At 41.4% G+C, this 13,935-nt stretch overlaps 1 protein-coding gene across 5 annotated transcripts in view; it reads left to right on the plus strand.

Annotated features, from left to right (window-relative positions):
- The window catches only part of MTUS1 (microtubule associated scaffold protein 1), a 938,324-nt gene that overhangs the window by 845,596 nt on the left and 78,793 nt on the right, over positions 1-13,935 (plus strand). For all 5 annotated transcript variants that reach the window (XM_053703914.1, XM_053703911.1, XM_053703915.1 and 2 more), the window contains one exon: positions 12,004-12,070. In XM_053703914.1, the coding sequence (XP_053559889.1) occupies positions 12,004-12,070 (67 nt within the window). The remainder of the gene's footprint in view (positions 1-12,003; positions 12,071-13,935) is intronic.

Consider the following 13,935-nt stretch of genomic DNA (forward strand, 5'->3'; position numbering starts at 1 on the left):
CGTATGCTTTACAGATATCCTGCAGGCATTTGTTACCTTAGACGTAAGGTGTTTGTATATATATGGTGTTTACCTTATTTTGTGTTGGTTTGAGTCAATGCAGAGTTTTTCACGAAATGTGACAAGGGATTATAATCAATAAATTTATTTTTGTTATGAAATAAATTCTCTGTGTGCCTTTATTTCCCTTACTTTATCAGACCATTAATATATGGTCTGATACTATATCTCCCTGTATAAATTTAATTTCATTACTGATTAAGGGTGGCACCGAAATCTATATTATCAGCAATATTTTCCATTCTCTCATACACCCCCATTTATAAATATTTATATTGGTGCGAATCCAATAGTTACTCATGGAGTAAGGTTAGGATTCCTAGGATATTGTCTTTTCTACAAGAGGGTTTAGAAAAGGGCTTATCCGCTAGTTCGTTAAAGGGACAGATTTCTGCTCTGTCTATTCTTCTACACAAGCGTCTGGCAGAAGTTCCAGACGTTCAGGCTTTTTGTCAGGCTTTGGCTAGGATTAAGCCTGTGTTTAAGACTGTTGCTCCGCCGTGGAGCTTAAACTTAGTTCTTAACGTTCTGCAAGGCGTTCCATTTGAACCCCTTCATTCCATTGATATCAAGCTGTTATCTTGGAAAGTTCTGTTTTTGATGGCTATTTCCTCGGCTCGAAGAGTCTCTGAGTTATCTGCCTTACATTGTGATTCTCCTTATCTGATTTTTCATTCAGACAAGGTAGTTCGGCGTACTAAACCTGGGTTCTTACCGAAGGTAGTTTCTAACCGGAATATCAATCAAGAGATTGTTGTTCCATCATTGTGTCCTATCCCTTCTTCAAAGAAGGAACGACTTTTGCATAATCTGGACGTAGTCCGTGCCCTGAAGTACTATTTGCAGGCAACTAAAGATTTTCGTCAAACTTCTTCCCTGTTTGTCGTTTACTCTGGACAGAGGAGAGGTCAAAAGGCTTCGGCTACCTCTCTCTCCTTTTGGCTTCGTAGCATAATACGTTTAGACTATGAGACTGCTGGACAGCAGCCTCCTGAAAGAATTACAGCTCATTCTACTAGAGCTATGGCTTCCACCTGGGCCTTTAAAAATGAGGCCTCTGTTGAACAGATTTGCAAGGCTGCAACTTGGTCTTCACTTCACACTTTTTCAAAATTTTACAAATTTGACACTTTTGCTTCTTCGGAGGCTATTTTTGGGAGAAAGGTACTTCAGGCAGTGGTTCCCTCCGTTTAAAGTTCCTGCCTTGTCCCTCCCTTCATCCGTGTACTTTAGCTTTGGTATTGGTATCCCATAAGTAATGGATGACCCGTGGACTGACTACACTTAACAAGAGAAAACATAATTTATGCTTACCTGATAAATTTATTTCTCTTGTAGTGTAGTCAGTCCACGGCCCGCCCTGTCTTTTAAGGCAGATCTAAATTTTAATTAAACTCCAGTCACCACTGCACCCTATGGTTTCTCCTTTCTCGTCTTGTTTCGGTCGAATGACTGGATATGACATGTGAGGGGAGGAGCTATATAGCAGCTCTGCTTGGGTGATCCTCTTGCAACTTTCTGTTGGGGAAGAGATATAATCCCATAAGTAATGGATGACCCGTGGACTGACTACACTACAAGAGAAATAAATTTATCAGGTAAGCATAAATTATGTTTTCTACACTCAAATCAATGTCAGGAGCAATGTTTTTACCTGTCACACTTAAAGGGCCGTGTTCCTGTTCCACAGAATTGATTCTGGTAAGATTGTTTCATTTTTTATACATAACACAGAAGACAGGGTCACAGTGTGGTGCCTTTTATCTTATGGAATCAAGGGTTAATATTCCTAGTAAGGGGGATTATTGAACAGGGGGGTTTATACATATTGTATTATTGGTGCGTTATGTGTTAGATGTGGCTCTGGCAATGGTGGAACTTCAGGTTGACTTCCGGGAGTATTTGCACGTCTGGTTTTGGTGCGTTTTCTTCTTAGTACAGGGGCGGTCCTGCAAGGCATCCAAGGTGACCGGGTGTGGCGGTCTCCACTTCCTCTGTTGATCAGCGGCATAGGAGACAAAGCGGTTTCTGTAGTCCGGGTCATTGGAGGATATAAAAGTGCCTGTCTAGTCCATAATAAAAGCGCAATCTATGGAGGACTCTGATGCGTTAGATGGTACTCCCTCTTTAACAGAGTCTTATTCCTGTGTATATTGTGAGGAGGTTCTTGTAGATCAGCCTGCTCAACTATGTTCCACATGCCTTGATAAAGTTGCGACATCTAAAACTAAAGGGATGACTAGTACTACTGAGCCGTCCACCTCTGAGGGCTCCCCGTCCCGGGAGGTGCGTTCCCTGCTTTCATCTCCGAGTGCACATGCAGCACCCCAGGGTCCAACCATTACTCCTATGGGAGAGATTTGTTGGCCGTCAGATTTTGCGGATCAACTGCAAACGGCGGTACTGAAAGTGATCCATGCCTTACCATGTTCTACTAAGTGCAAGCATAGGGCGTATCATGGCGGCCCGGCCCAAGGGTTGTCTACGCCTATGAAAATATCAGAGGCATTCTACCATAATGAGACCCACTCCGACTCTTCGGAAGAGGCTCCTTCTGGGTCAGAGTCCATGTCATCTCATCCTCAGGCTGCAGAGGAGCCTGACTTTAGGTTTAGGATGGAGAATTTGCGCTTTTTGCTGAAGCAAGTGCTTGCTACTCTAGAGGATCCGGAGCCGAAGCTTCCATAGCAACCTTCGATTCCTAAGCTTGATAAGGTATACGAGGACCTTCCTGGTTCCTGTTAAGATGGCTAATATTAAGAATGAATGGGAGCGATTTAGGTTCTTCCTTTTTCCCCCTTCTTTTTCCTTTAAGAAACTGTTCCCTGTTCCGGACTCTCAGCTCGACCTGTGGGGGACTATCCCTAAGATGGATGGTGCTATCTCTACGCTCGCAAAGTGAACGACTATTCCTCTCGAGGATAGTTCGTCGTTTTAAGAGCCCATAAAAAGTTGGAAAACATTTTAAGGAAAATGTTTAAGCACCCGGTGTTGGTTTTTCAACCGGCAGCGGCTGTAGCTGCGGTTACCAGAGCTGCGACATATTGGTGTGAATCCCTGTGTGATATGGTTGAGGGGGAGACTTCCATCGACAAGATACAGGATAAGATTAAGGCGTTGAAGGTCGCCAATTCTTTCATTTGTGACGCCAATATGCAAATTATTTGCCAGAACGCAAAGGTTTCAGGATTCTCTGTTTTAGCTCGCAGGGCTCTGTGGCTAAAGTCTAGGTCTGCGGACATGAGGCTGTTGTCCCTGCCTTTTCAAGGAAAGATTCTGTTCGGTCCAGGATTGGATTCGATCATATCCATGGTTACGGGAGGTAAGGGAGCTTTCCTACCACAGGATAAGAAGGCTAAATCTAAAGGATCTACTTTTCTCGCTGACAAGACCCAGCACCAACAGCCCGCCGCAAAAGCGGATCAATCCAAGGGAACTTGGAAGCCTGCTCAGTCTTGGAACAAGTCCAAGCAGAACAAGAAGCATGCCAAGACTAAATCGGCATGAAGGGGTGGCCCCCGACCGGTCTCCGGACCAAGTAGGGGGCAGATTGTCTCTTCTCTGAAGCCTGGTTGCAGGACGTTCAGGACCCTTGGGTTCTGGAGGTTGTCGCCCAGGGGCAGATTCCTCCTGTCAAACCTGTCTTCAAGATTGGAAAAGAGAGAGGCTTTTCTAGAATGTGTGAGGGATCTCTCCTCTGTAGGTGTTATTGTACCAGTACCCCAAGCAGAAAGGGGTCAAGGGTACTATTCAAACCTCTTTGTGGTTCCGAAGAAGCAGGGCATGTTCCGCCCGATTCTGGACCTAAAGTGTTTAAACAAGTTTCTGGCTGTCCCATCGTTCAAAATGGAAACGATCAGATCTATTCTGCCCCTAGTTCAAGGAGGACAGTTCATGACGACAATAGACTTGAAGGATGCTTACCTTCATGTTCCACAGGGATCACTTCAAGTTCTTAAGATTTGCGTTTCTGGACCAACACTTCCAGTTTGTGGCCCTTCCCTTCGGTCTGGCGATGATCCCTAGAGTCTTCGCGAAGGTTCTGGGGGCGCTTCTTGCAGTGGCCAGATCTATGGGCATTACTGTGGCTCCCTATTTGGAGGACATCCTAGTCCAGGCGTCGTCGTTCAGCCCTGCAGAGGATCATTCGAGGGCTCTTCTTTTATTGCTCCAATCTCACGGTTGGAAGATCAACTCAGGAAAGCGTTCCCAGCAACAGGGTTGAGTTTCTGGGCACAATAATAGACTCTATGTCCATGAAAATATTTCTCACAGATCGAGGCAGGAAGATTGCGTCCACCTGTCTTGCCCTTCAGTCCTCCTCAAGCCCTTCGGTGGCTCAGTGTATGGAGATGATCGGGCTCATGGTTTCCAGCATAAACATCATCCCTTTCGCCAGGTTCCATCTCAGACCTCAATTGTGCATGTTGAGACAGTGGAACGGCGATCAGTCAGATCTATCACATCTCTTAGTGGATCCGTCCGGAGCAACTGTCCTGGGAGATTGTGGCCACGGACACTAGTCTGGCAGGATGGGGAGCTGTTTTAGGGTGCTAGAATGGCACAAGGAGAATGGACCCAGGAGGAGTCTCTCCTTCCGATAAATATTCTGGAACTTCGAGCAATCTACAGTGCTCTGAGGGCGTGGCATCCTTTGGGGTTGTTCAGCTTCATCAGATTCCAGACCAACAACATTACCTCGGTGGCTTACATCAACCATCGGGGGGGGGGCGATGAGCTCCCTAGCAATGAGGGGTGTCTCGTATTTTAGAGTGGGCGGAGTTCCACAGCTGCTCGCTCTCAGCAATCCACATTCCAGGTGCGGACAACTGGGAAGCGGATTTTCTCAGCAGGCAATCCTTCCATCTGGGGGAATGATCTCTTGACCCCGAAGTGTTTGTCGAGATTTGTCTCAGATGAGGAATGCCGGAGATAGATCTCATGGCATCCAGACTCAATTGCAAGCTGCCCCGATACGGGTCGAGGTCAAGGGATCCCCAGGCAGAGCTGATAGATGCCTTAGTGGTGCCTTGGGGATTCAGCCTAGCTTACATTTTTCCACCGTTATCACTTCTACCTCGTGTAGTGGCACACATCAAGCAGGATCGGGCTTCGGCCATCCTGATTGCTCCATCGTGGCCGCGGAGGACGTGGTTTGTGGATCTGGTGGGGAAGACTTACTTGTCCTGGTGTGAGAAGCACGGATATCCTTGGCACAAGGTGAAGGTATCCAGGATTCTGTTGTTTCCAAGAGGGTTTGGAGAAGGGTCTTGCTGCCAGTTAATTTTAAAGGGACAGATTTTTGCATCATCAGTTTTGTTGCACAGGAGACTCGCTGAGTTTCCTGACATTCAATCTTTTGTTCAGGTTCTGTCTAGAATCAGGCCTGTCTTTAGGCAGTCTGCTACCCCATGGTGCTTAAACGTGGTCCTTAAGGTATTGCAGAGGGTTCAGTTTGAGCCTATGCATTCTATTGACATTAAGATTCTGTCTTGGAAGGTTCTCTTCCTGTTGGCTATTGCATCTTCACGCAGAGTATCTGAGCTGGCTGCCTTGCAATTTGAGCCTCATCTGTTTTTTCATGCGAATAAGGCTGTTCTTCGCACCGGTTTTGGGTTTCTCCCCAATGTGGTGTCTAACCGTAACATCAGTCAGGAAATAATTGTTCCTTCTTTGTGTCCTAACCCTTCTTCTTCCAAGGAGAGGTTAATTCATAACCTGGATGTGGTTTGTGCCTTGAAGTTCTATTTTCAGGCTACTAAGGATTTCAGACAGTCTACATCTCTTTTTGTGGTGTATTCCGGGAAGCGCAAAGGGCAGTGGGCCTCTTCTACTTCTTTGTCCTTTTGGTTGAGGAGCTTGATTCGGCTTGATTTGTATGGCCTATGAGACAGCGGGACATGAGCTTCCTCAGAGGATCACGGCTTATTCAACTAGAGCTGTGGCTTTGTCTTGGGCCTTCAATAATGAGGTCTCTACGGAGCATATTTGAATGGCGGCTACCTGGTCCTCCTTACACATTTTTACAAAGTTTTACAAATTTGACGTTTTTGCTTCTGTGGAAGCTGTTTTTGGGAGAAAGGTCTTGCAGGCTGTGATGCCCTCAGATTAGGGTCCGCATTTTTACCCTCCCGGTTTCATTCAGTGTCCTCTAAAGCTTGGGTATGTGTTCCCAAAAGTAATGAATGAAGCCGTGAAGACTCTACCCCTTTAGATGAAAAACATAAATTATGCTTACCTGATAATTTTATTTCCATTGTGGGGAGGAGAGTCCACGGCTCCCGCCCGTAACTCTGGTGGGCGGACCTAAATTTAATTGTCTTCTGGCACCATTTATACCCTGATATTTCTCCTACTGTTTCTTGTTCTCTCGGCAGAATGATTGGGGGATGAGGGGAGTGAGGGGGAAGTATTTAAGCCTTTGGCTGGGGTGTCTTTGCCTCTTCCTGGTGGCCAAGTTCTTTATTCCCAAAAGTAATGAATGAAGCCATGGACTTTCCTCCCCACAATGGAAATAAAATTATCAGGAAAGCATCATTTGTTTTTAATATTCTAGCTCCACTATACAACTGTCCTTGACAAACCTCCCACTTCTGGGATGATAAAAACCTGTAAAATAAAAATGTGTTTGGGCTGTAACGGAACCGCTATATGTGGAGCCTGCTTGATTGAGTTGCAGGCGGTCCGGTCTATTTTGAAATATTTGTAGCCTTGACCACCTACTGCTATATGGAAAGAGTTACTTACAACTTTGCAGTCTAAATGACATATTTGATATGAACAGTTGAACAGCACTGTATTGACAGTTTAAAACACTTGCTTCTACACTGCTATCTCTACTTGTTCAGTTACCTGCTTGCATGAATGTCTTTTGCCATATGTCGACCAAGTGATATGTACATAAGCATAACTGCCATTAGAAGTTTGGATGCTTATGCCTGTATAACCAATTGATCACTTTTATCTGCTTTGCTACTGTACTAATGCCATCTATGCGACTATCTTAAAATATTGCATGCATAGATCCCCAAGATATCCTGGCCAGTCAAGTCCTATTTTTATAGGGTATGGTGCAGCAGGGTGTTGCATGTTTTTTACCATGGACATCAGACATGTGTTTTCTATGTTTTGTATATATTGGTTTGAGCATATATAAATTGTTTGTACTTGGCACTTTAGAATGTGTGTGTGTGTGTCATGATGACAGGATATATCTACCCTTTAATATATGTATACAATAAAGTATCTTTAAATATATAAAAGAGTGATGAATTCCCTTACTTTTACACCAGGGCTCTTATATCCTAGGTGTCTACCTTTTTTGCTTTTCAGAATAATTTATTTCTCTGGGTCTGCACCACATAAATTTTACAGATTTTAGGTACAATACTATGTTTTGAGCTAGCTTGCAAATTTTAAAGGGAGTGGTGCAGACCCTCATATGTGAGTGTCCTTTTTTCATTAGCATATCAATGACGATCCGGCTTCCTCCAATCGTTGCGTGCCTCACTTGCTGGATGCCAAAAAGGGTGCACTCAACGATTGGAGGAAGCTGGATTTGTCATTGATCTGCTAAAGAAAGCAGGAGCTGCGGTCGGACGATCAGCGTTGTGTTTACCACAACGCAAAGCGTAGTATTTTTAAAAATAAGCATCATTGTACAGTTTAATGAATGAAAGTGCCCCTGTTTTTAAGATTACTTTTAGTTACTGTGCAATTGTGCATTAAACTTTACAATAACTTTAAAGGGATAATAAACCCATTTTATTATTAATAATTCAGATAGAGCAACCTTCTAATTTACTGCTGTTTTTTTCTTATTTCTCTTGGAATCTTTATTTGAAAAGCAGAAATGTAAGCTTAGGAGCCGGCCCATTTTTGGTTGAGGACTTGGGTAGCGCTTGCTGATTGGTGGCTAAATGTAGCCATGGTCAATCAGTAAGTGCTCCCGAGGGTGTTGAACCAAAAATGGTCAAGCTACTAAGCTTATATTCCTGATTTTTCAAATAAAGATACAGAGAGAACAAAGAAAATTTATAATAGGAGTAAATAAGGAAGTTGCTCTAAATTGCATGCTCTATCTGAATTATGAAAGAGAAAAAAATTGTTTCATATCCCTTTAACAATTAACCTTTATTGTATCTTTTATTTGGGCAAAATAAATATATTTTTAATGTGTGATGTAAAAAGGTTTCCTTTAGATCATTTATACTTAGTGGTAAAGATTTTTTTTTATTTTTTTTCCTCCTAGAATTGTTTGTAAATTTCTCACGAGTCTGTTTTTGTTCAGACTACATCAGCTGACTTGTGTTTGGTTTTACCTTTGATAAGTAAATGTGACTATTTCACGTGTTTGTTGGCTATAAGCTGCAGTGCAAGGACAATACAGAGAGAAGCTATTGCACATAGCCATTAATTTGGGATTAGAACAGTTCTCCCTTCCCCTACTTTGCTTTCAAGGAGGTGACATAGAATATACATTCTCCCAAATAGATTCCTCACACCATTAAAAAGGAAAAAAATACACATTGATTGGAAATGTAAAGGTGTATGTTACATTAGTCTAACATAGTCTAGTTTTCTGTTTTTCAAAAACGGATTCTTTTTTTACTGAAAACTATGCATTTGTTCTTGTGCCTGTGGGGAGTGGCTTTGTCATCCAATAGAGCTTTGTGAGTCAAGTCTGTGGCACCAGTTTTACACTTTGTTGAAATACAAACTTTTTTTTCATGCAAAAACATTTGACATTTGGTAGTAAATATGTGTATTTAATAGCCCTCTATTCTTTTGTGATGAGTTTAGCACACTAGATACACCTTGGTATAGAGCATGTCAGCCACATACAGCATTAAAGGCAATGTATGCACTTCTGACGCCTACACACCTAGTGTTGCTTTCTCGTGAAGTAGTTGCACTATAAAGTATCATAAGGCTGAAGCACAATTATTTTGTTGGCGCAGTCTCCATTTAAAGGGACAGTCAACTCCAAAATTTGTATTATATAAAAAGATAGATAATCCCTTTATTACCTATTCCCCAGATTTGCACAGCCAACATGGTTATATTAATATACCTTTTTAACCCCTGTTATTACATTTTATCTAAGCCTCTGTTCACAGCCCCCTGATCACATGGCTATTTATTCATTATCTATGCCTTGCATTTTAGCCAATTAGTGCAGTGTCATCCACAACCCTCGGGCGTGAACACAGTGTTATCTATATGGCCCACATGAACTAGCAGTCTCCTGTTGTGTAAAGCTAATAAAAAAAGCATGTGATAAGAGTATGTCTGTAGTGGCTTTAGAAACTGGCAGAAATTTAGAGGTTATAAAGAATATAAATATAACCATGTTGGTTGTGCAACGTTTGGGAATGGGTAATAAAGGAATTATCTTTATTTTTTTAAACAATAACAATTTTGGAGTTGACTGTCCCTTTAACTTGTCTCCCACAGAGAGGTTATTTTACTAGGGGGCAGCACTAGTTATTGCTGCTCTTCTGAGCACACATAAGAGTAGTGTTACAGGGTTATTTTCTTTCAGATGATACAGGTGGGTGACCATTATCTGATAGCTTTTCTCTATTTGTAATGACTAATAACATATCAAAGCTTTATTAAAAAATCAAGTAGCCAAGTGCTCAGTGATTACTGTAAACTTCATTCAAGGGACATTGAAATCAATTTTGTTTCTGTCCTGTATAAGAAAAAGCAGCACAGGTTATTAACATTAAGTAAACAAAGTGCATGTTTGTGTACAGATGATACTTGAGTAGTAATTGCTTACTAACAGGAGCAACTCTCACAGAAAAGGTTACTTTTTCATTACTTAAAAGAAAAAAAAGCACTGTAATAAATGAGATAAACATTTGAGCACAATGTCCCTTTTAATGCAATTATCTAAACTTAGTTGTGTCTGGCTGCCTGTGTGTCTGTGTTCTTGTGCTTTTTTCTGTGTACTGCCGGCCTATTTATTATACAGGTTCTTTTCCAAGCAGTCTGCTGGATATGCAGTGCTTTGTAACTTCTTTACCACCTGTAATCTCCCAGCAGGGGTTTTACAATTAGATTACCATCTTTATTATTTTGTATATGCAAATCAGTACCAACTCCATTGTGAACAGTTGATGTACTTATTTATATTGTGTCAACCAAGTGTTTCAATACACAGATTTGTTTTTTTTACATACACTGTCAGAAAATAATAATAAACACCTTTACACATGTGCAGCAACTTGTTTTAAACAGACAGCCCACAAACAGCCGTTCCTTTATTCTAATAATGGTAAAATAGAAACAATAAAAATAGTAGTCATAATAGAAAATAGTAAAAAAAATAGTATTATTATTAGCTGTATCATTTAGTTTCTATGTTTATTATAAATAGTAAAAATACCAGTATCGCATAGCAAAATAAATAATACAAATTTAAAAAAAAAAAGAAGTGATATTGCTTGTAAAGAACTCTTAACAATGTTATGGAAATGTGCTATCCAGCTAGGCTAAATATACAATTCACTTTGCAGTGAGGTCAGCTCCTTGCCTACCATCCAAGCTGATATTTGAGTAAGTGGCAATCGATCAGGCTAATGTCTGCCTCTCGTTTTTCATAAAGGGGTTGTGGCTTGAAGTAATCACTGGCTGCTGTTCCAGGAGCAGGGACTGCAGTATGTGCTGGGAGGGATCAGCAAGAGGACAGTGTAAAACCTGCACAGCATCAAGTGTTAGCAGGCAGGGTCCTATGGAACTCCTCACAGCAGCTCTTTAAATGTGTGCAGAGTGTGCCCACCTGGAGCATACACAAGACGCTGGAAAATGGGCTGCCAGAGTAGCAAAATGTGCCTTTATTCTCCATGTGCTGCAACCAGGGTAACTTGTTTTGCTTTTATTTTTTCACTTTTTTCCTCTTTGTTATGGAATTCTTGCAATTGCTGCAGAAAAAGCTTTACCAACATAGGACGTTTGCAAAAAGAAGATTGTTACACGCAGCAGTTTCTTGGTCTGCTTTATACAGTTCTGTTTACATCTAGGAGTGTCTCGAACAGGATATTAAATATAAGCGGTGAGACTTAATATTCTTATGTCAATCTGGGCTTGTTTTAAACCTTTTTAGGATTTGAAATATATTAGAATAATTTGTCTTTTTAGATTTTCGTAATTGTATTTTTTGACAAATGATATTGAAAATGCAGCTTATAACTATCTCATATGCTACTTTTATCTGAAAAATGACACAGAATGCATTTAGGCTGCATAGAGCAAACTTGCCTGTCTCCCTGCAGGTTTAATGGAATTATTCCCCTTTGGGAATGGTTTATTGTTCATTCAATTATCCTAATGAGAATTCCTTCTAAGATAGAAGCTGTATGTGACCGAGGGGGAGAAGGACATTTTAGAGGTTGTGATTTCATTAAACGTATATCTTCTAAATGTATTTGTTTTGTTACAAGGAGATTCACCACTTGGCAAGGAATTACGCTGCAGTTTTTGCTGGCAAGGTGTCAGATGCTGTATTTAACCTATGTTCCCTTTATAACATCTGTCAAGTTTAAAAGCAAAGTGCTTTGTAGTTTAATGTTTATTCAAAAAACAGTATTTCAAAACGATGCAGTATATCTGGGCTTTCAAGCATCTGCATGTAACGTCAGCTTGATCTTGTGCGTTTAGACTTGTCAGGTTGTGTGTAGTGAGCCCTCTTATCCTTAGTGTGCGTGTTTTGTTTTTTGTCATTTTCATAGTTAGTGTTTACAAAAAAAGAAGAAACAGATTGTTTAATCTACAAGTAACCTCTGTATAGCAATGTGCTGGAGAAAGTTTCCAAGATGTTTAGTGATGAACTATATTTAATACCATTACAAATAATGTTCAAATATGTTCTCAATTGTATCTGGATTGACAAGCACAATAACTCACAACTTGTTTGTTTTTCTTATGTTTCCACAGCGGGAGGAGGTTCTGAAGAAACGGAAAGAGCTTTCACAGGAACTTCTCAACTTGCGTGGAGACTTGGGTAAGTTTTTTTTTTTTTTTTTTTTTATTAAATGGTTAATGGAACATTTTGCCTCCATTTTTAAGGTCAGTATGCTGCAAATGAGTTAAACATTTTTAGAACTGTAAGTTGCTCCTTGTAAAACACATTCCTCCCCTAAGGCCGATTCCCATGGAAACTCTTGAGTTCTGAATTTCACTGGAGCCTGTTAGCTGACCCTGGGTTCACCAGATTCCTGGCAGTTATCTTTTGAGGCTTACAGCACTGCCTCTGGAAATGGGTTTATGTCCAAACCCAATTCCACACAAAACAGCTTTTTCCTCTTCTGCTAAATGCCAGTAGCGAATTCCAGCATACAGATACAAGGTAGATCGTCAATTGTGTTAAAATATTTCTACTAGCAAAGGATCTTATCAGTGTTTAATGTATTACACTTAGATATCATACGGCTTAGATATTTTTTTATATACATATATTTTATTGTTGTACGTTCACTGGCTCTTCCAAACCCCTGAGGATTTAGATCAGGTGTGTTTGAGAGTTGAGACACAGAGTTGGCTGTATTTGTTATATAGCTTCTAACACACCTGTCTTATTAATATGGTACTTCTAACACAGATGTAATCTTTTCTAGCATGTAGACTTGTCCCCACACTGTGTTTTCACAGACAAAATGTGGATTCCTGATGTATGACTGCATCTAGCTCCTCCTCACACTGTTAAAGTGATATTCAAAGTGAATTTTCAGAGCATATGTTTGGAGTTAATCATTGTATAAAAAGTATTTTAAAGCCTCTAACAATCCTTTAGTAAGCACAGTTTTGCAAAGTTCTGCAAATCAAGAGCAGTTAAAGTATACACATGTTGAAAAATGGTTGCAGGGTGATGTACATGTTACTATATATAAATAGCCATCTTAAGACCATGTATTTGCATTTAAATATTGTGTAGGTAGTGACTGTTTGATTCAGCACTGGTGAATATATTCCCTTCTCCATCTCTGAGCACCATGGCGTTGTATTGATGGTGCACAATGATAATACACGTCACTGCCATCTCTCTGAGCCGCATGGTGTTAGAATGAGGGTGCACTCAGTGAATACATGACACCTCCATCTCTCTGAGCAGCATGGTGTTAGAATGAGGGTGCACTCAGTGAATACCTGACACCTCCATCTCTCTGAGCAGCATGGGGTTAGAATGAGGGTGAACTGAGTGAATACCTGACACCTCCATCTCTCTGAGCCGCATGGTGTTAGGTATTCACTCAGTGCACCCTCATTCTAACACCATGCTGCTCAGAGAGATGGAGGTGTCAGGTATTCACTCAGTGCACCCCCATTCTAACACCATGCTGCTCAGAGAGATGGAGGTGTCATGTATTCACTGAGTGCACCCTCATTCTAACACCATGCTGCTCAGAGAGATGGAGGTGTCAGGTATTCACTCAGTGCACCCTCATTCTGACACCTCCATCTCTCTGAGCAGCATGGTGTTAGAATGAGGGTGCACTCAGTGAATACATGACACCTCCATCTCTCTGAGCAGCATGGGGTTAGAATGAGGGTGCACTCAGTGAATACCTGACACCTCCATCTCTGAGCCGCATGGTGTTAGAATGAGGGTGCACTCAGTGAATACCTGACACCTCCATCTCTCTGAGCAGCATGGTGTTAGAATGAGGGTGCACTCAGTGAATACCTGACACCTCCATCTCTCTGAGCAGCATGGAGTTAGATAGAGGGTGCACTCAGTGAATACCTGACACCTCCATCTCTCTGAGCAGCATGGTGTTAGATAGAGGGTGCACTCAGTGAATACCTGACACCTCTGTCTCTCTGAGCAGCATGGTGTTAGATTGAGGGTGCACTCAGTGAATACCTGAC

The sequence above is a fragment of the Bombina bombina genome, chromosome 2 (assembly GCF_027579735.1).
Source record: "Bombina bombina isolate aBomBom1 chromosome 2, aBomBom1.pri, whole genome shotgun sequence".
Taxonomy (NCBI): domain Eukaryota; kingdom Metazoa; phylum Chordata; class Amphibia; order Anura; family Bombinatoridae; genus Bombina; species Bombina bombina.